This window comes from Corythoichthys intestinalis, chromosome 2, assembly GCF_030265065.1.
Source record: "Corythoichthys intestinalis isolate RoL2023-P3 chromosome 2, ASM3026506v1, whole genome shotgun sequence".
In the NCBI taxonomy this organism is placed as follows: Eukaryota; Metazoa; Chordata; class Actinopteri; order Syngnathiformes; family Syngnathidae; genus Corythoichthys; species Corythoichthys intestinalis.
Window position 1 is genome coordinate 36408926 of NC_080396.1, and position 20891 is coordinate 36429816.

At 40.0% G+C, this 20891-nt stretch overlaps 1 protein-coding gene across 2 annotated transcripts in view; it reads left to right on the forward strand.

Annotated features, from left to right (window-relative positions):
- Window positions 1-2206: 2206 nt before the first annotated feature.
- larp4aa (La ribonucleoprotein 4Aa) overlaps window positions 2207-20891 on the forward strand; it is a 34551-nt gene continuing 15866 nt past the window's right edge. For both annotated transcript variants that reach the window (XM_057825075.1, XM_057825084.1), the window contains exons 1-9: window positions 2207-2769; window positions 7257-7374; window positions 8029-8190; window positions 11468-11549; window positions 11640-11776; window positions 11840-11943; window positions 12229-12339; window positions 15419-15472; window positions 15619-15828. In XM_057825075.1, coding sequence (XP_057681058.1) covers window positions 2650-2769; window positions 7257-7374; window positions 8029-8190; window positions 11468-11549; window positions 11640-11776; window positions 11840-11943; window positions 12229-12339; window positions 15419-15472; window positions 15619-15828 — 1098 coding nt within the window. In that variant the 5' untranslated portion in view covers window positions 2207-2649. The remainder of the gene's footprint in view (window positions 2770-7256; window positions 7375-8028; window positions 8191-11467; window positions 11550-11639; window positions 11777-11839; window positions 11944-12228; window positions 12340-15418; window positions 15473-15618; window positions 15829-20891) is intronic.

A 20891-nucleotide genomic window follows, 5' to 3' on the forward strand; every position in this document is an offset into this window, starting at 1 on the left:
TATTTTTACAGGATATTCTTTTTATCCAAGTATTTTCCCCAATAGCTATATAAATGGCATGGTCATGACAAATAACAGTCTTGTGCTGAATGGAATAAGAAATAATAAAAATGCATTTATTCAGGACGACATGGCAAAATTACTCCATAATGGTCAAAACTGTCGACTTCACCTTTACTGTCGCACCTCCCGAACGATATTTTATGACACCTAAATCGGACATATGTCATTTCGCTTCCCCGGCTTCGGAGAATGTAAACAAACCAGAAGGCGTGACAGCTAGCCGACATGCTAACCCGAACCGAGTGATGTTTCAAAGTCTTCGAAGCGGAAAATCACACATAACCATCCTGGATTATTTGACATGACGACTGGGTTGTCGATTGTCTTTGCGGATCGGCAAACCGCCCGGCGGAGAGCAATTTACAGTTCGTTCCCCGGAGGAGGGTGGCTGGAGTTGTTGTGCAGCTAACGTGCTGCTGCTAATGAGCATTAGGAGAGCTTTTTACATGCCTATCAATGATCAAATGTAAGTAGTCCTTCATTTGAAGGAAGTTTGTAGTGTTTACTTTGTAATCGCTGTATTCGTATTTGACATAATACAAAACAAGATGTTTACTCACTTCCTCGTAAGTCCAATGGTTCCACAGTAAATATCCATGGTGAATGGGAACCTTTTGAAACTCCAAAAAGGCGCATACGCCTCTCCCTCATACAGAATGATTTTTCTGCAGCCGTTTGGCTGGCGTGATGCGAAAAATAAACGTATTAATCCGCAAAATCAGCTGAATGCTTCGTCCTCATACACAACAGTACACTGTAGCGTGAAGAGGACGTCTTCTACCGTACACGTCACAGCGCCCTCCTCCTCAATGCAAGACCGAAGCCGGAAGTCACTCATTTTCATGGCGCGGGATTAAAAAAACTAAATAAAAATAGCGATCGCTTCCACACACATCCAAGCGGCCCATATCATTCAGGGGCATAAAATACCGCGTGTATTATGAAATAAACATGCTTTTTCGTGTCACAGGCACTTTAAAAGCATCATTCTGTCTGCTTAAGCCATTTGGAAGTCTCGCACCATCAGTGGCAACGAAGCATGAACATATACATTCATCCTCCAAATTCAAATGAATTGGACACCTATCATTGTCAATATCAGGCAATGAGTTAATTTAGGTTGCTCTCAGTCGCTTTATCGTGAGGGGTAACAGGATGCACAATCATGCAAGAGTTGCAATTGCCCATAACAAACCAAGCAAGTTTACACATAAACACATATATTTTTAGATCACATGAAGGAAGGCTCAAGTTCTTGATTGCTTTGTTCTTTTCAAGAAACTTAAATTGACACTCTGTGGCAAAATCAGAGAGGATCGAAGAAGATACATTGTTGGGGTATGAACACGTCTTTACTTCATGAAAGCCAACAGGAGGATGGCTCCCAAAAAACATCACACACACACACACACACACACACACACACACACACACACACACACACAAGAAAGACGGGCAACTATCATTCCATCTATTTCCAGCTCCTCGGTGAGAGGCCTCCTTGGTCCTAGTGTGTGCCACAACTCCTGTTATTTGCAGACGGATCAGAATGAAATTTGGTAGGTATGTTCTATGATTGTAGACGCATTAAACCACGGAACTTTGTTTCTATTTTTTGGTCTCTTATTTTGTTCTGATTAATTACATTATTTGCGGATTTATGGTTGCCTGTAGGTTCCAAGTTTAGCGAGAGGGAGCCGGATGGCCGTAGTTCATTTTGAACTTGTTTCTTTATGAAAGTACTGGAACTATAGTATTTCATGTCGATATCTGAGAGGAAAATTAAACCATAACTTTGAACGTGTGCTCCTGCTGTCTTTGTTATTTAACTCATTGCTTTTTAATTGGTCTATAATTCTTTCTTTTGTTTGCTTTATGTGAATGTTTGTTTTCTTCCCTTAATATTTTTCGAAGTAATTTTGGCATGGTCAATAAAGAGGTTATAATGACGATTTGCCAAATCTTGCGCCTGACATTTTTTTTAACTTACATTTTTCTTCCAGCTGCCACATTGCCACTGCTTCATTCGAGTATCTTTTAATAAATGCAGGGAAACATTGCACAAACTCATAGAGGTCGTTTGCCAGTGAAGTTGCAAAAGTGAAACCGGAAACGGAAGTGTTTTTCGCAGAGGTCACTGAGAACTCGCGCGGTGGTTGCTGGGACGTCGGCGGACTGTGCCTGCGCCAAGCGAAGGTGCGTGTCCCCAGTGTCCGCTCTGGTGGCTCGGTCGGGAATACACGTTGAGCGGCGTGTCGTATGACAAAGTGACCGAGGACGCTGCGCCGCGCGAGGAGTCATGGTTGCACTTTGTGGCTTTTATTAGTTAGCATCACTGCACGGGCTCCGAGTTTGACTCGTCGAGCTAGCTGACGGTAGCCCGCTTCATTGATTCGCAGCACGCTAGGTGCCGAGCATACCGGCTATTAGCGAGCCTGCTAAGTAAGCTATTTTCCAAGCGCCGAGTAGGGGGACCGACTACCCGGCGGACCGGTGAACACGGCCGGCAGAGGAGGCGGGCGCCAGGCAGGCCGGCCGGCGGGGTCGGGAGAACGCGACGGGGTGGAAGTGTGTCAGGAGCGGCTGATGAGTTCAGACCAGAGCGGAGAGCCGCCGCTGCTGCAGGAGGAGGCTGACCCCGGACCGAAGACCGGTGGGGAGGACGAGCCTCCGCCGACGAACGACGACGGAGGCTCCGGCGGCATGGTGAGTGAGGCCCGATGGCCAAGCACGTATTTCGCTACGACGCGACCACCAACGGCGTATTAATGATCCAAATCAGCTCCTTGTCAATGTTAAGTCAAAGCACACTTTATTCCACTGTATCGCTACGTAGTTTCTCATCGCGACAGACAGCTAGCTTAACGTTAGCTGCCCACCGGGAAGCTCATTAAGTCGTTTGCTGACTAATCATTAGCTAATAAGTTAGGAAGCTGCCTTGTCTGGATGAGAAACGGTTTTAATTTGGCGTCCGGGGGCTGGAGCCAGAGCTTTCGCACTCTGCGCGTCTCTCTCCTCTTATTATTTGATGTGTATCAAGTGAAGTTTGACGTTCATTCCCCCCGACCGTTGCCGTTAGCCGAATTGGTTGTCCTGCGGCTAAAGCTAGGCTAGCTCGCCGCTGTGACATGCGTCGCGAGGAGCCGGCCTACCGCCTGCGCAGTAGTCAGCTGACTCCACTCGGCTACCCGGGCACAGAGACACGCTTTGTCACTCGCGGGCGCGTTTGGGGACGACTACATCGATAAAGTGGCGAAATGGCGTCCAGGGTAGGGAGGCGGTTTCTTGGGACCAGCTGTTCTTGTCAGGCTGCGAAGGCTGTGTGGGGGGGCAGGGACCTCTAGTTGCAGGTGGTGGCTGACATTGTCATAAGGAAATAGAACAGTGCAAGACATTTTGATTAACTGTCAGTATATTTCAGGGTCATTTTTGTCAAAGTGACGCGTTTGCGTGATATTGTCCATTTTTGGGATAATACCACATTAAGGTGATTGTTGCGATTACTGTATTCATAAAAGATTCATTTAAGGATAGAGCGCCTACAATGCATCACCGTATTTCGTCCTGTACCGGGACTAAACAGGGACCCTCCAGCTAAGATGGCCTGTTTTTACTAATAATGTGTATAATGATGTATAAAAATAATATAATAATAGTGTAACTAATATGTTGACTACAAGACACTACTTCTGAATCCAGAGGTTTACATTCCAGCGTGGTTTATTTGTGGATTTTTGCCTCTAGGTGTAACTATCCCATAGTACAATGTGGAAACCAGCGGGTTATAGTCTAGTGTGGCTTTACATTCAAACAAATACAATATAATTTAAAAAATGGTTTTATTAGGCCTGTCACGGTAACAAATTTCAGTAGGCGATATATTGTCTCATAATTATTGCCGATATGCAATATTATTGCCTGTTTTTTCCTATTCAACCACGGATATAGTGACAATACATCCTAGTCACCAATTCAAATGCAATACATTGTTATTCTTAAATAAAACACAAACTATATTAAATTTAAAAATATTTAAAAAAAACAATGCATAATGAGTCATTTTAAAGCTAGTTAGGTGCAGAAAATGAAATAGGTAAGAAACCCAATGTCATTTTTGTTGTCTACCAATTAAAGCCCATTAAAAGTCTTAATTTGATCTAAAATGACACATCTTTTCCTGCAAAGTGTGCATGCAACAACTTTGAAGCCAAATTAGTATCATTTATTACATCACATTATCATTGCCTATCAGATTTTTCATAATGTGTGTCGTTTTAAATGTATTCTTAGTGCAGAATCTAGTGTAGAATAACGTGCTTTAATTTTGAAATGTCCACCGGATGTATGTTTGCTAAGCCACTAACTCTAAGCTTCACACTTAGTAAAAAGAAAGAAAAACAAAGTGCACTTCGCTTTCATTATGCATGTGGTATCAGTAATAGATTTTTTCGTGTTTGTTTGCATTGCTTGCAAATTCTTTAATCCAGCGAGTTTTCATGTTTGAAGTGTCACCTTTTAACCGCAATTTGGGTTGTGGAGAAGACTGCCAATGTTTTATAGCAGGCTATTGTGGTTAGTACATTGTCTTTTTTCAATTAGCCTCAATGTAGCAATGCTAACGTTTTACAATGTTTAACATAGAAGTGTTTCCCTTTTTTGTATGTCTGAACTTTAATTCTACGGCGTGTCTGTGGCCAATAAACATCTGTGAAAGCTACTGGAGTCTCATATGCAATCAACACACACGTTTGCCGAGTGCACGCAGCACACGCACGGACAAATGTATGAATGCACGCACGCGGCGATAAATCGCAGCCGGAAAATTACCACCCTCATTTTTATTTACCGTGCGATAATTTGACGTATTGCATATCGCGACAGGCTTATTTTTTATGTAAAACTTTGGTTGGTGTGACTTGGTCCTTTTTCTCTGGAAAATTCATATTGGCATTCATTCAATCCATTTTGATGAATACTCAAATCATGATTCATCCCTAAAATACCCACTTCTCATCACCCAAATAGGCGCGACGCCACTGCTTTTGGGGTCCAGTGGTGTGATGTCAGTGTAGTCACTGGAAATCATTTTCAAGTTGTAAAAGATGTAACTAACGTTTCTTATAATGTCCGAAAACTGCAATCGATAATCACCAAAAATCCCTACTGAATGATAGCCACATAAAACTCAACAGTAAGAATTAACTAAAAGAGAATTATGAAATGAGGAAGTCAGCAAATGCACTCAGAGGACACTCACACACAGTTTCTTGGCTGTGCTGGGCATAGAGTACCAACTTGGTTATTTTCAGATTGACATGAGTATGAGTACAGATGTGGACATGAATTTAAGTGACAATTGTTCATGTTCTTCGGACTCTAGCTGCCATTAATACTATACAATGTACTAGAACTCTCTTAAAACTGTCTTCTTTGGAAAAGAACTCCGGTATTAGACCTGAGTCAGAGATTTTGTATTCCGAATCTCCCGTTAACAAATTAAAAGCCCAATCCATCAGCATAAAAATGCAAGTCTTTCTACTTTTCTTTATTGTTTGAACGTCAAGTCTGCCTTTCTAACTGCCTTTAGGAAGGGCAAGACGTGAACCTCAAAGGTGCTTTTTATTTATCGGTATTGCAGTCTGCTTGAGTGTTTATAACTCCAAATTCTGAATAAAGTACTTCATCTTAAAAGTGGAAGTCTTTGAAATGTGCTCTGACGGTCCAATCGTTTTTACTCAAGAAGCCCAGTTTTCACGACAGTTTTAGCGTGTTGCTACTACACCCATTCACAATGCATCTGTCAGGCATGTTTACGTAAATGTTCCAAATTAGTTCAGAAAAAAAACACAGGACTTGGCACAATAGTAATCAATAGTACTGTAAATACTGCAGTTGTCTCCTTCATTGATGCCGTCAGGCTGATTTGTCAATAAAGCAGTCATCGCCTTAAAATGGGTATCCCAGAATGTGTTGAAGTCGTCACAACCCACCCTTAAATTGCTACAAAATTTTTTGGAGGGGGGTGAATTTAGTGCCGACGTAATGTTTGCATACATGCCGACTAAATAAGATTCAATGTTCAGCCCAGTCAAGGGATCCTTGAACTCACTGACTGCCATTGCTGAGTTGAAAAGAAAAAACCTACAGCGCTGGCAGATTTAGAGCATTTTGAGTTATCTTTCAAGGCCCTCGGAATTTGGTTTTATAACTGTTTGACTATGTAAACACAAGGCTGGCAAATGAAAGATTACGTGGACGCCTTCATCAGAAAATAAGTTTCTCTACATTACTGTGCTTTTTAATCAACTTTAGCTTAACACAGGTTGCTGTCACCCAACAACACAGGAGGAAAAAACTTGTGGGGAACAAAACTGTTTAGGAAGTTGTTCAGAATGTTGATAAAACAAGTTATACAAATATTGTTGCTGTAACTGAATAATTTTCTCATTTGTTTAACATTACTTCTCCTAGATGTCAAACAAGTCTGGATAACAAATTCATAACCCTTCAGAGACTAAGCCTTCACCGTGATGTTCCTCATCTCCAGTTTTTGCTGTAATTTCTTCTATCACCATGACTCAGCAGGGTGTGCTTGCTAGTTTTTGGGACAGCTGAATGAGTCCTTAACAATGTGTTCGCCCACTTTTGGTTGTGTGACTATTGATTGTCAAAATCCTTGATCAGATAATGTAGCGGCAGCACATTTAAATTACGATTAGGGTTATTGAACAATGGTAGCCAAAATCGTGATTACAAATAAAATAAGTGTGCTGCCACAAAGACTTGAAAGACCATTTCCAATGAAACTTTGAATTTCTTTCTAATACAACCTCTTAGTTGCTAATGTTTTCATTAACTTGAAAGACCCTAATAAACATGCATTGTTCTGTTTTTTTTTTTTTTTTTGAAGATGTAAATGTTTAATGAAACTTTTGAAAATCTCTTCTAGGGGCGAGAATTGGACTGTGAAGCTGCTCATGAGTAATTTGTTCCTCAGTTGTCTGTTATAGCTTGTGCCCCTTTTTATATAAACCTGATATGAAAACAAAATGCAACAAACCTGGAATCACAGGCTCTCTAAACACTCATTTTATTCAAACCCCCCCCCCCCCCCCCCCCAATTGAATTTTCTACTTATGAACTATAAACACACACATGCCCACATACATACAACATTTTTTTTCTACTTAAAGGTCACCTCAAAGGGCACAAGTTTGAATCCGAATGCTAAGGTGTGGCAGGAGATGCCTGTGACCTCAAGTGAGGCGGTGGCAAACAGTCCCCATTGGCCCCCTTCGGACCTCAGCGATGGTGAGTTTAGGATTGATGGGAAGCAAAACTATCTATTAAATCTTTATGTAATTTCCCAGCATTGTTTTCAACTAAATCAATGGCACTCATTGCTTTCCAGACTTTGTCTGGTCGACAATAATGTTTGGTTTAGGAATTTTTCTGTGTAAAAGCTATTTGCAATTTGAAATTTTTTCCTTATCTAGTGCCACAGTCACTTATGAGACTCGGTAGCGACAACGGGACTTAAAATAGGGATGTCCCGATCGGATATTTTTGCACCCGATTCAGAGTCAACTGATTTTGACAATCTGCCGATACAGAGGCCCGATCCGATACCGAAAAAGTCTTTTTGTACAGAAGTTCCAAACATGTTACAGTACTGTATTGTTTACACTACTTCCTCTTCCGCTTTTTCTGGGAGTGTTGCCGGTATAAAACTTAGAATATTTTTGTTTCCTTTGGCAATGCCATTGTATTTCTGGATTATTTGATTACTTTTCAGCACTGAAACACCCCTCACCCCCATTTTTTTGTTGTAAAAATTAAAAACCCTGAAAAATCACCCAATTGGGCCGATTTGCGATCACATGTTCGGATCGGGGACATCCCTGATTTAAAATGCTTAGTTGAGGCATCAGTTACACTTGTTTTTCTGTATGTGACGCTTTCCAGGTTATGAAGAGCCATCAAGTGCTGGTTACAAACCGTACAATATGGGATTCCCAGGCTCAGATGAAAGCAGCAGCCCAGCAAAAGCGGAGATAGCGGTCAATGGAATGGACCCTCCAGAATTGGCCTTTTCCGCTGATAAGCTCTCCACCGCAGGAACCTCAGGTTTGACGACTACCGCACATCAGGGGTATCAAGGGTACGACCCGCGGGGTTGTTCGTCCTGACAGGCACGTTTTAGTCCACTACAAGTTGAGGACAGCTGTATTTTCATTCTGGAAAGTTCCCATGTTAATTTGCAGAGTGTGATAATTCAAGTAGATGTCAAGATGGATTTGGAAATATATGGCATTTAAAATCGTTTTGACATCATATGTTCTTTTATGGGGTTAAGATTAAGTGATAGTGGATGAATGGAGCAATTTGTATTATAACTGATCCTTGAGATCTTTAAGTCTTACATATATAACTTTGTAAATGAAAACACTGATTCGTAGTATTTGTAATAATGCAATATGAATATTTACAGGAATATTTTAAGTCAGTGATGGTCTACTGGTACAGTCACCTGACTTTAGCGCGGGATACTTGGGATCGATTCCCACTTAGAGAGTGTGTTTGTGATTGCAAATGGTTGGTTGTCTCTGTGTGTGCCCTACGACTGACTGGCAACCAGTTTAGGGTGTAGTCTACTTTTTGCCCGAAGTCAGCTGGGACTGGCTCCAGCACCCTGCGACCCTTGATGATGTTAAGTGGTGTTGAGAATGGATGTATGGATGAATATTGTACATGTGGGGTTGGGCATCAATGGGATCCGGGACTAACACTCTGGTTCTCCTGGAACTGTTCGAATTTTTTTATTTCAATTCCAAGTTTCGATGCCCTGACCTCCGCCCGGAACAAATAGCTGCCGAACACCACGAAGGAGAAGCCACATGAAGAGCAGCTCTGTTATGAGCAAATCAAATGAAGAGGCTAATTTAGCCTAGCACAAAAACGTGTTGCTTCGTTTCACATAAATGACAACAAACAGAATAGACACCGAAATGATATCAGACCCCCTGTAAAAACGTGCAAACTTACAGATTTTGTTTTATTAAGGGTTCCCAACGATGTGTAGTGCAGAGGAGGTGTGTAGCGTCTGTACACCTCAACGATTCTTTTCCAACTAAAGCAGGGGTCGGCAACCCAAAATGTTGAAAGAGCCATATTGGACATAAAAAACAAAATACAAATGTCTCCAGCCGCAAAAAAATTAAAAGCCTTAAATAAGCCTAATAATGAAGGCAACACATGCCATATGTCTCTTTATTAGCTATATTAGCCTATTATCAAAATGATTAAGTCAGCTAAAAATAAATAATGAGCCTTCATGATTAAATTTTTATTTTCCCTGCAGTGCATCCAACGCACCACGTGACTTCTCTGTTGTATGATGCCCCCTCAAGTTTAACTTCATTACAATATTAATGAATTGTTTCATTGCTTTTATGAAATTATAGAAATGCAAGAAAGAAATCTGATTTTTGATGTCGTTTTTATTATGAGGTTTCAAAAAAAAAAAAAAAAAAAAAAAAATGGAACGTGCATTACATGCCCCTTATCTGGCTATGTCTTTTATTTTCTTATCTCGGTTTTGTTTTTGAAGTCTGCAAATAGGTGTTCTGATATGTTGATCAATGTCTCCTTCATGTATTTGCCATCTGTGAACGGGTTTCCACGCTTTATTATCCCCCAGGTTGCAAGAAAACATGCAGCACAGTAGTGGAGTTTGGCCATGTAATCCACTTCCTAAATCTATTTTTGAGCTCCTCTAAGTTCTTCAGAATAATGGAATTACACTTTTTCTCTCACTCCCAACTGGGTACTCGTCTGTCTGTTTGTTTACAATAACCACATGCCTGGCATTCCGCCCTGCTGATCGAAACGTGGGTCGCAGGCTATGACGCAAATCTTCGTTGACAGAAATGTTGAAATTTAATATTTATTCTACACATTTTTACAGCATTGGAAAACGATAAGATTGTCATTTTTGTCCTCCTACCGAAACCATATAAAAAAAAGACTGTTTCCCTCAATTGTCTTTTTCCATTTTCAAACATTTCTGAAAATGCTCCAGGGACCCACTAGGGCAGCGCTAAAGAGTAACACGCGGCTCTCAAAACACAGGTTGGCGACCCTCGACCTATGCTACTAACTCAGAAGTAAAGATAATTAGAGTAATTTTTTTATACTATAAGAAACACTTCATTATCGCAAAATCTAGTCTTATTTCCATTTCATATTACAAACATATGCTGCTAGTTTGATAATAATCCCCGTAATCGTTCTTCACAAACATACAGACATACGGAACTGAATACATAAACCCAATTTTTGTAGGTCTCACCTACTGGTGGAGGTAACAAACAGCAAGTATGACTTTGAAGCAATAGGTCAATTTACTTTGTAACCCCATAAAAACTGTGTCGAGCCGTCCACATACATTGATGGTAAGTGGACTTACACTTGTATAGCGCCTTTCCAACATCAAGGCACTCAAAGCGCTTTGACGCTATGTGCTTATTTACCTACTAATGATCCAGCATTGGGAGCAACATGGGGTTCAAGTGTCAAGAATATTTAGAATAGGTCACTACGGCAGGGAATCAAACCCCCAACCTCTGGGTTGGGGAAGGACTACCACTGAGCCATGCCACCCCATACTTTGTTTCATGTAGGCTACAATATTAACATTTGGTATGCAAATGATCTATGAAAAAAATATATATAAATTAACAACATGTTTATAAGACAAAAAAATGCAATTAAAATGAGTAAAACAGAAATACTGCTTATGCCTTCAAACAACACCAAAGGTCTTTAAAAAAAGATTTATGTCCTTGCATCACATCTACTGCCCATAGTTAGCTGTTATAGGCTCCAGCACCCCCACGACCCACGTGAGGAGAAATGGAACGGAAGCCGAATAAATGAATGAACTTATTGCTTGCATTGGCGGAGAGAGTAACTGGGATGGCTGGCATAGAATTCCCATCTTTCAGCGCTATTGATGGCACCAGACATCTAATCCTTTTTGACTGGTAAAAGTTGGCAGTGCTAGCGAATGATTGCTGCTAGTCCTCCTAGTCAAATAGGATTGGACATCTAGTTCCCTTAATGGCAGCCAATGAGTTAAATGAGTGTCCTATAAAGATTTTTACTACTTGTTGAGTCTTTGTTAGAAATAGGGTTCACTGATTTAATTGGCTGACACTAACCTTTTCACAATCGTTAAAAATCATTTGTTATTTTGAGGATTTATGCCGATAGTCTTAGAGGCTTTTTGTCACCAACTAGCTATTTTATATGTTTTGTGAGATAACACTAAAAAATAAAATGCATGAGGTCAATAATAATCCTACTTGTTCACCATTGCGCACATTTTTTTGCATTATTATAGATGCCAAATCAGAAGATCAACCACTTACATCCGAGAATCTACGTGAGTCTCTGAAAAAAGAGCTAGAGTTTTATTTTTCAAGGTAAGAGTTACCTAATCAGAAAAGGTCTCATTCGTTAGGGTCCAGTCTGAAAATGAAAAACAATGTTGTTGTTGTTGTTGTTTTATTCAGAGAGAACCTCTCAAAGGATCTATACTTAATGTCCCAGATGGACAGTGACCAGTTTGTACCCATTTGGACCATTGCCAGCATGGATGGCATCAAGGTTCTCACAAGTGACATGGACCTCATTTTGGATGTGTTGAGATGTAGGTGGCATGTTTCACACTAAAATGTTTAAGAAGATCTGAATTGATGATGTATCCCTCCAGCATCGCCAATGGTCCAAGTCGACGAGAAGGGGGAGAAAGTGCGACCCAACCACAAACGGTGTATTATAATTCTGCGGGAGGTCCCTGAGACCACACCTGTGGAGGTAAATGTGTTTTGCAATCGAAGAAAAATGAAACTGAGATGGTTTGGTTTTGCAATGTGAGATGACTCATAATCTGTGGTAGTTAGTTTTGGTCTACATTTTTTGTAAATTTAGTCTTTTTTTTCCTGAAATGTGGCGATTTCTGACTAACCTAATGACAAAATGTTATGCCGTTTTTGTCAACATATAAAAATGAGTTGGAAGTGTGTAAGATGGGATGCAATTTAAAAACAATTTTTTTTGCTGCCAAAATTAACACTGCTCTGTAATGTGATCTTTTTTAAGGAAGTGGAGTCACTGTTCATCAACGCCAACTGTCCGAAGGTGATTAGCGTTGAATTTGCACACAACAACAACTGGTACATCACATTCCAGTCTGACACCGATGCACAACAGGTAAATATTTTGTTCTGTTTTTTTTTTCATTACAATTGTGTATCCTGATATTGTGTTATTTATATATTTTACATTTTTATGTTAACTATCACACATATTCTCTACATTTATTCATGAAACACTTTTGACATAAAAGACAATCAAATGCATTGAAGAGGAGTACAGATAAAACTGGAGGAGCAGACTAAGAAGACCAATTCATAGCATAGACATATACCACTCTACTTTTGCCTCATGCCCCAAAATTGCATCACCTATTCTCTTCTCAGCACCTTACCTTACAAATTTGAGTAAAATGGGCTAATACTTTATCAAATTATCGAAACAATGCAAACATATCCTGCATTCTTAAATTATCCAAAAAACAAGCATGCTGACAAAAATACTGATAGAATGGAATACATAACCTCTGAATTCCGTGGGGTTCACCTTCTGGCAGAGGTAATACATCACAAATATTAAGGGGGGCATTACCATTCAAAATACCTGATAGTGCAACCAGTTTTCAAGGAATTTAGACAGTTTTGCGCATTGTTAGTGTATGTGACATCCCAATTATATAATGTACAATTAATTGTTATACCGAGTGGTATCCTCGACAAACGATCGAGGGCTGCAGCTATCGAATATTTCAGTAATCGAGTAATCGACTGAAAATTCTATCGATTAACCGAGTAATCGGATAAAACTTTTAGGTAAAGAGCAATTATAAATATACATGAGAAAAAAAGACATTTAATCCAATATTGAACCATTTTCAGTCAATCAATGTCTTTATTTTTAATGTACATTGTTGAAGAGCAAACAATTGCATCTAAGATGTGAGTAGAAAAAAAAATGACTTTCACTCAAAAAACTTCTAGATCTTATTAAAAAAAAAAAAAAAACATATTTCTTACCTAAAAATGTAATTACGCTTGATAACACACATCACTTGAAAGCTACGTGTTTTTCCCACGTGTTTCAATTTAATTTCCATTTGTGTCAAGCTATTTTTAAGTTCTAGTTAAGTTATAAGTTAGTCTAAACTGTAAGTACTGACAGGATTTTGAGTTTTTGCAGTGTTCAAAATAAATGTATGATACCTGCTGTATTGGAGCACATTAGGGACCAGTGCTACTTGGTGTTTTATTCAGCAATGACTACTGAGCTAAAACTGACAGTTAGCTTTATTATGCTTTAATTTTACACCCTCATCACTCTACAGCGCTGTGTTTTTACAGATTAAATAAAGCCTGTATGTAAGACACGTTAGCCACGCATCGACAGTGTTCATAATCAATAGAAACCTAGTCCTCCGAAGGGCTAACGGTACGTGAGCAAGTGACAGTAACGTTATATTTATTAGCGATGAGAAGTCTACTGCTTAAAGATGGCGGCTGTTTACTAATGCTGCCTAGACGTGGCTGAGTCTGTCATTTCTCATCTAGTCCTAAATGCATGCGATATCTTTGAGACGCATCGGACATTACCTGCCACTAGCATCATGCGGGCATAGTTTTTAGCAACGTCGGCGTAGTTTGTAGTGGCTGTCGGCTGCGGTAAGTTTTTTTTTTTTTTTTTTCTTTTTTTTTTTTTTTAATTGCTTCTTCCTCTACGCACGTGACGTCAGCGCGTTGTCCCGCATTAAAAGTAGTCTTGGCAAAACGTGATGCTTAGAGCTGGCAAAATTAAACGATTCCTCGAGGTGAATAAAATTACTCGGATGAGTTTTTAAACTCGAGTTACTTGAGTTGCTCGAGTATTCGTTTCAGCTCTATATTACGATCACTTCGACACACGATCTTTTCGACATCCGACGTAAAATTTGACTCACCAAATGTTTCTACGACTAATGCATGCTCTAAATACGACGATCTATGACAGCAATGCAGTTTTTGTTTTCCCGCAAGCTGGACGCATGGCAGATTTTCTTGTGTGAAGAATCAACATAGGTTCCAGCAATGCTAGTGCAGGTGGTGGAAAAAAAGGATAAAAGGTGATGCTTACCGTTACCATTGACATGTAGATATAATTGAAAAATATGAGCGTGGGGTGCGCATCCATGATATGCCTCGCTCAACAATACAGACTGTCTATGACGGTCCTCCTCCGTTCGCCAGTCTTTATAAGTTAAGGTGGCAATTATTATTGTGGTAACATCGCTAAAGAAATTGCCAGCTTCGTCATGTTTCTAATGATTTATTCCATCAACTCGTGCCTACTGTACCCCACAGCAAGTAAACAAAGTGAAATTGAAATTAAAAAGGCTCACTCAGCCACACGATGCGTTCAGATACACCACGCAAACACATTCGCCACATTAGAACCTGGTTTGTTACATTATGACAGGTATTATTTTTATTATTGCTATTATTATATTGTTATTCCGATTTTTATTCATAATGTTTGTTTTCCTCTTTGTAATTGATATTTGCAATAGTAACATCAATATTTATTGAGAAGTTAGTGTAGGTTTTCGGGCTGTGGAATGAATGGAATTATAATGTATTCTTATGGGAAAATCCTGCTCGACATACGACCATTTCGACTTATAAACAAGGTCCTCAAACGAATTAACTTTGTATGTTGAGGTACCACTGTATATGTACATTGAGTATTTCAGGATAATTTAAACAAGTTACAGCAAAGTAGTTTCTGTAGTCACATTAACCTTCATTTACTATTCATACAAGATGTAGCTACAGCAGTGTAGGGTTTCATTTGCGATTCATTCAGTGTGTAGCTCCAGAAGTGTAGGGTGTCTCAAGTCACTGTGGTTGAGGACAAACTCACGTATTCATTTGCTCTTGGTATGTGTATTCATCGCGCACGCTTTGTTTGTTGAACTCTGCTCACAAATGACCAGGTTAACATAACAATCACCATATTAGCACTGTTACCATCTTGGACACCAATAGTGAAGCAACAGCTCTTAGGCCAAAATCACATGCATCAAAATAAAAATAGAGGTTTATATTGTAATGTAGACACAGAACCATAATCTTAATGACAACACTTGGTTTTTTTTTATTATTATTTTTATTTTTTTATTATTTTTTTTTTAAGTAATTTAATTTGAGTTCTACTTTGTCCCCAGGCTTATGAGTACTTGCGAGAGGAAGTTAAAACATTTCAGGGAAAACCCATAATGGTGAGTAAAACTATTTTGTCTTGTCTATTTTTACTGTTTTTTCCTTTTTGAACAATTTTTTGATGTTGTTTTTTTCCCTCGGTTTCTTTTTCTTCCCCTCGACCTATATTTACATTTTATTTCAAACCGCCGTGACATATTCACAGGCCAGGATAAAAGCCATCAACACATTCTTTGCAAAGAATGGCTACCGTAGCATGGAGAGCAGCCTTTACTCCCAGCAGACTCAGAGCCATTCCCAGTACAGCTCCCCTCTCTACATGCAGCACGTCTACCCCCAGCAACAGTACCCAGTCTATGGTATTGTGCCCCCTACCTGGGCCCCTTCACCCACGCCGTACTTTGAAACTCCTTTGGTGAGATGCACTACATGCACTTTACAACACACACAATCTTCTGGGATAATTCAGATTTTAAAATTTCAGTTCTGACATTGAAATAAAAAAAGTGAGGCTTTGCTCGCCTCGGTGCAAAACTTGCTAGATTATATTTTGCAAATGCAGATGAAAGTTTAAATGATGGGTCAACTCAAATGCAAGTAACCCGGTAACGATCATTTATATTGTAGAAGACATTGTTCAAAATCGATACAGCTGTTTTCTTTTTGTGTTTGTGTTCAGAAGGCAGCATTCTCGGTGTTCTGCCAAAATGTCATACATGTGCGAAACCTCCTACCTGAGGCGAATTTGACAGCCGGAGTGCTTTTAGCTTGTTTTGTTTAGATGCGTACAGAAAGAACGTACTAAAATACCTTAAGAAAATACTTACATATAGTAATATATCAAACGAGAGCGGTATACATACATAGACTACGTGACTAATGTGGTCAACAGCTTTAAAACTACCACAAGAAAGCACACAGTGCTTAAAAGCTATGATGAGAAGACACGCCCAAAGTATTTTGAGGCAATGAAAATGTCAAATGAGACTCAATTTGAATTAAAATGGTAAGTACTCACTGCTTTAACCGATGTGCGCATGCACACTGCGCATTGGTAGATGTCTTCAAGAGCGGGGAAGAATTTCAGAACACCGGTTTAAAATGTAAACAAATGCCATGCGCGACCATTGATACAATACATAAACAGTTTATACACTGTATATGTATACTACATTCACGTAAACCGTTTTCATACACAGTGGAAATGTTTTTTTCCATTATTTCTTTCACTGTCTGAATACAAATAATATATATTCTAAGACAACACATACCTATATAATGATCTATATACAGTGATACCTCAGCTCACGAACGCTTAAGCTCACGAACTTTTCGCCTCAAGAACATTAAATTCGCGAGCATATAGTCTCTGCTGACGAACTAGTTTTCGGCGGACGAACCAAACCACGCGGTCGAACAGCGCCAAGAGAAGCTGACGCACGCTCACGGCGTCCCAGTTCGTCCCCTCCCTTTCGTTGAGTGCAGACATGGTTTGTGTTTGATAGACATTTTGGACCATATTGAGTGTACTTTTGCTATTATGGGACCGAAAAAGACCCCACCACAGGCTAGTGTTAAGCCTAAGATGACATTAAAGAAAATAAGGTATGTTTTTGTGTCGTTTTAAGGCTTATTTAGTAGAAAATTATGTTTTATGGGGACCTGGGAAGGGATTATTCTCATTTTAATGGTTTCTTATGGGAAATAAATGTTCGGAAGACGAACTTTTCGCCTTACACACACTTTATGTGAACCAATTATGTTCGTGAGCTGAGGTATTACTGTGTATATATATATATATATATATATATACACACAGGGGTGCACATAATTTTTTTGCCCAGGTTCTCAGAGGAGGACCTGGAGATGTGACTTGGTCCTCATTGAGCTTGAGAGCCGACCCGCCTGATGCGATAAATTTGTGACAAGCTTTACTTAGAGCCAATTAACTTTAATTAATTATATTAACAATTAATGCTTGATTAACATCAACTGGCACAACAAAATTGCTATTTCTTTGAAGTGAAATGTAAAGGAATAAAAAGCACCAATTCAAAATAAAGGGTACTATGCGGCTCCCACATTAACTCCAAGCCTTTTTAAAAGTGGGATGTCCTCCTCATAAGACCTCATTGAACGTGCATGTTTAGCTTTGTAAAATGCGAGCAAAAACACGTTTGTCAGTGCATGTCGCTGTTCATTACCTTTATTCCGCCCTATTCCGCCACTTGTCCATAGGGCGAGTGGGGTCCTGTTTGACATCGATAGTTTGCTTAATTGCCACATGCTCTGTTTTTTTCGTGCTTTTCAAAGTTTGGATGGCTGAAATTCTTTGACCCTACATAAAATGCGCTGCTCTTCTCGGCGACATTGGGATTCTCATGGCACATTTTGTACCGCATTTCCGTGCGAACATCATTTGCTTCTAGCCATGGTACCTCCTGTAGCCACTTTTCAGCAAAAGTCTTTTTTTTCGGTAGCTCCGGTGACGTCTCTGTCGTCTGTCTGTCTTTTGACGGGGGTGGGGGAACACGGAAGTAATTACTCAGTGTGGCCTGCCTCTTCGACATTTTGAGAAGTTATTTTCTCGTGGCCGCCGCAATTACAGTTGAAATAGAGAGCTAATTTGAATGGTGATCCCTCTGTGGGTGTGTTGTGTAAAGCCGGCGACGCTATGGAGTTGTGACTCCGGTTAGAGAATCGACGGAGGATGTTCAGGTTCAATTCCTTTTATTGATGATGAATTGGAGAATGCAATTCACTTTGAGCTGTGTTGTGGTTTCTGAAAATACAGGATAACCATATAAATGTCAGAAAAATAATATAGCCTATAAAAGATACTGTATAAATGTATATCTAAATTAACAGGAAAAACATTAAATATAAATGTAATACACTGCTTTTGTAATGAATAAAATGCTAATTATTAACAATAATGATCATATACATTAAGCAGGAAAGTAAACAACAATATTGATATATGAATTGGCAACAACAAAACTCTTAGCCTTCACAATGTAGCCAAAAGGGCTACCGATTAGCATTAGCGCTTAGCGGCTAGCGCTCGGCGGCTAGCTCTCGGCGGCTAGCGGTTAGCTCGTGGCGCCTAACAAATGCAATGGACCCTAAACAGGTAAGTCAACTGCCAAAGTATTTTACACTATAGACCCTACCCACGTGACGTCACAACTCCGCTCTCCTGAATGGTACCGCCCAATTGTCCATCAAAACATAGTGTTAACCTGTTACGGCTACGTACATTCCTCCTATTTACGGCGTGTTTTTCTGCTCCTTAACATTAATAATCAAAATGGTGAAGGCGTGTGTGGCTGTTGGTTGCACTAACAGAGAAGATGGAAGGAGAGACTTGAAGTTTTACCGTATTCCGAGGGATCCAAAGAGGAGAGCGAAATGGACGGCTGCAATTCGACGTGAAAACTGGGCACCAAAAAATCACCACAGACTATGTAGTAGTCATTTTATATCCGGTAAGATGCATTTAAGATATACTTAGAGGGTTTTGGGCTGACAAATAACCACAATTAAGATCATTGCTAGGCTAATCGCCGACAACATACACGTATGTATGTAGTGAGAGTGCTATCGCTAAACCATATAAACATTAAAAGCCTTAACTCCATTGACAAACGACATGAAATACATTAGACTTGACAGTGGATGTTAGCAATAACAAAAGATTTTGAATTGAAAATTTCGTAACTCACCTTTCCAAGCACAAGATACATTCCTGCCGAATTTTCGTGGACGAGGACCTGTTTCACCCAACCAGCAACGAAGTATTTATAAGCCTCCAAGCTCTTGAAGTTTTTCAAATTTTCGTGAGAATAGGCTGATTTTGTGTGGACAAGATAATTGTAAATATCAGCGTAGCAGATGTCAGGCAGACAGGGCGAAGACAGTGGGTCGAAAAACATCGATTTGGGCATCAAATATGGATCTGGCGACTGTATAGAACGAAGCTTTTCCACATAACGCCTTTTATGCAACACATCCAGTGAGTTTACGGCATCAGAAAGCACCGGGTCTTCCATGAAATGCATTTTAAATTCCTCGATCAATTGAAACCAATGCTAATACAGAGACAAATTGACGGACAAGTGGGCGGAACCATACAGCGAGCACGTGGTTTTGTGACGTCGGTGGGTAGGGTCTATACCCACCTCTCTCATTCACACACAACATTCGGATGGCAAACAAGCAGGACAGCAGCTTTAGAACGTACTGCACGCCGTGAAAGGAGGAGAGAAGTAACTTGTGCACACGCCAGTCAAGGGAGGAGAGAAAGTACCTCGTGCGCTTCAATGAAGGGAGGAGAGAAAGTGAATCATGCGCGCTTCGCTTTCTTAAAGGGCCAGCGCAGCAACAATTAAACTGACGCACACACACTCACAATGGGGCTTTCCTACAACAGTGGTCAGCCATCGGTACGCAAAAGCGTATGGAAGCCGTTGAGGGCCAGCGCGTTTGTCTACGTCCAGTACGCATGCGCGCATGCGGACCACTTATGTGCAACCCTGTATATATATATATATATATATATATATATATATATATATATATATATATATATATATATATATATATATGTATTTGTGTGTGTGCTCGCGCGCGACTCATATGTACTCTAATTGGCCAGGAATTAGGCAAGTGAGTACATGCACATGGTGCTTCAAAGTTGCATTTGCGACTGTATCACAGTTTTAGTTCAATTACAGCGGAAGATAATGGATGGATGGATGGATCAATTCAATCTATTAGTTGCTGTAGCCCTGTTTCCCCAATTGGTCTCCACATAGTACGGCTGTGATCTTGTTGCAAATGCAACTTTGAGGCAGTGTAAGAAAAGTAAAAGCAACTATAATGCATCATAAGTGTGTCTCGCGACTTAGGCTAGGTTCAGACCAAAAGTCTTCATGCACAATTCCGATTATTCGTCATCTGCTTTTTTGGCATGCGCGTTCAAGGATTACACATGCGCACTAACTTGCAGTCCATCACGCGCTGAGCAAACTGACCCTCATGCGGCACGATGAAACGCGACAAGTGTGAAACGCCCCAAGTAACCTTTTGTATCAGATGCTCATGTGTAAATATATTCCCATGAGATTTACAAAAATCAGCAATTCAGAAATGGTAAAGTACCTAGACACACACCCAAAGTCGTCTCTGCTTATAATGGGTGTGCCTCATGCTAATTTCCATTAGATAATCATCTCTATCCACCTTTTGTACTTTGAGAAAACATGTAGCAAAAAAATAAAAGCAAAACATGAGATTGCAGTTACAGTAGACCCTTTGATGAAATCATGACGCATGGAGGGAGTCTGGTTGTGAAGTAACTGACTTTGGTCTCTATATTGTTCTTTCAATCATTTTTAAAACTACAGTATATCAATCTAATTCTTTCCACCCTTTTCTATCAAAGTCTGGCACTTCACTCCCATCCCAATGAGCCAT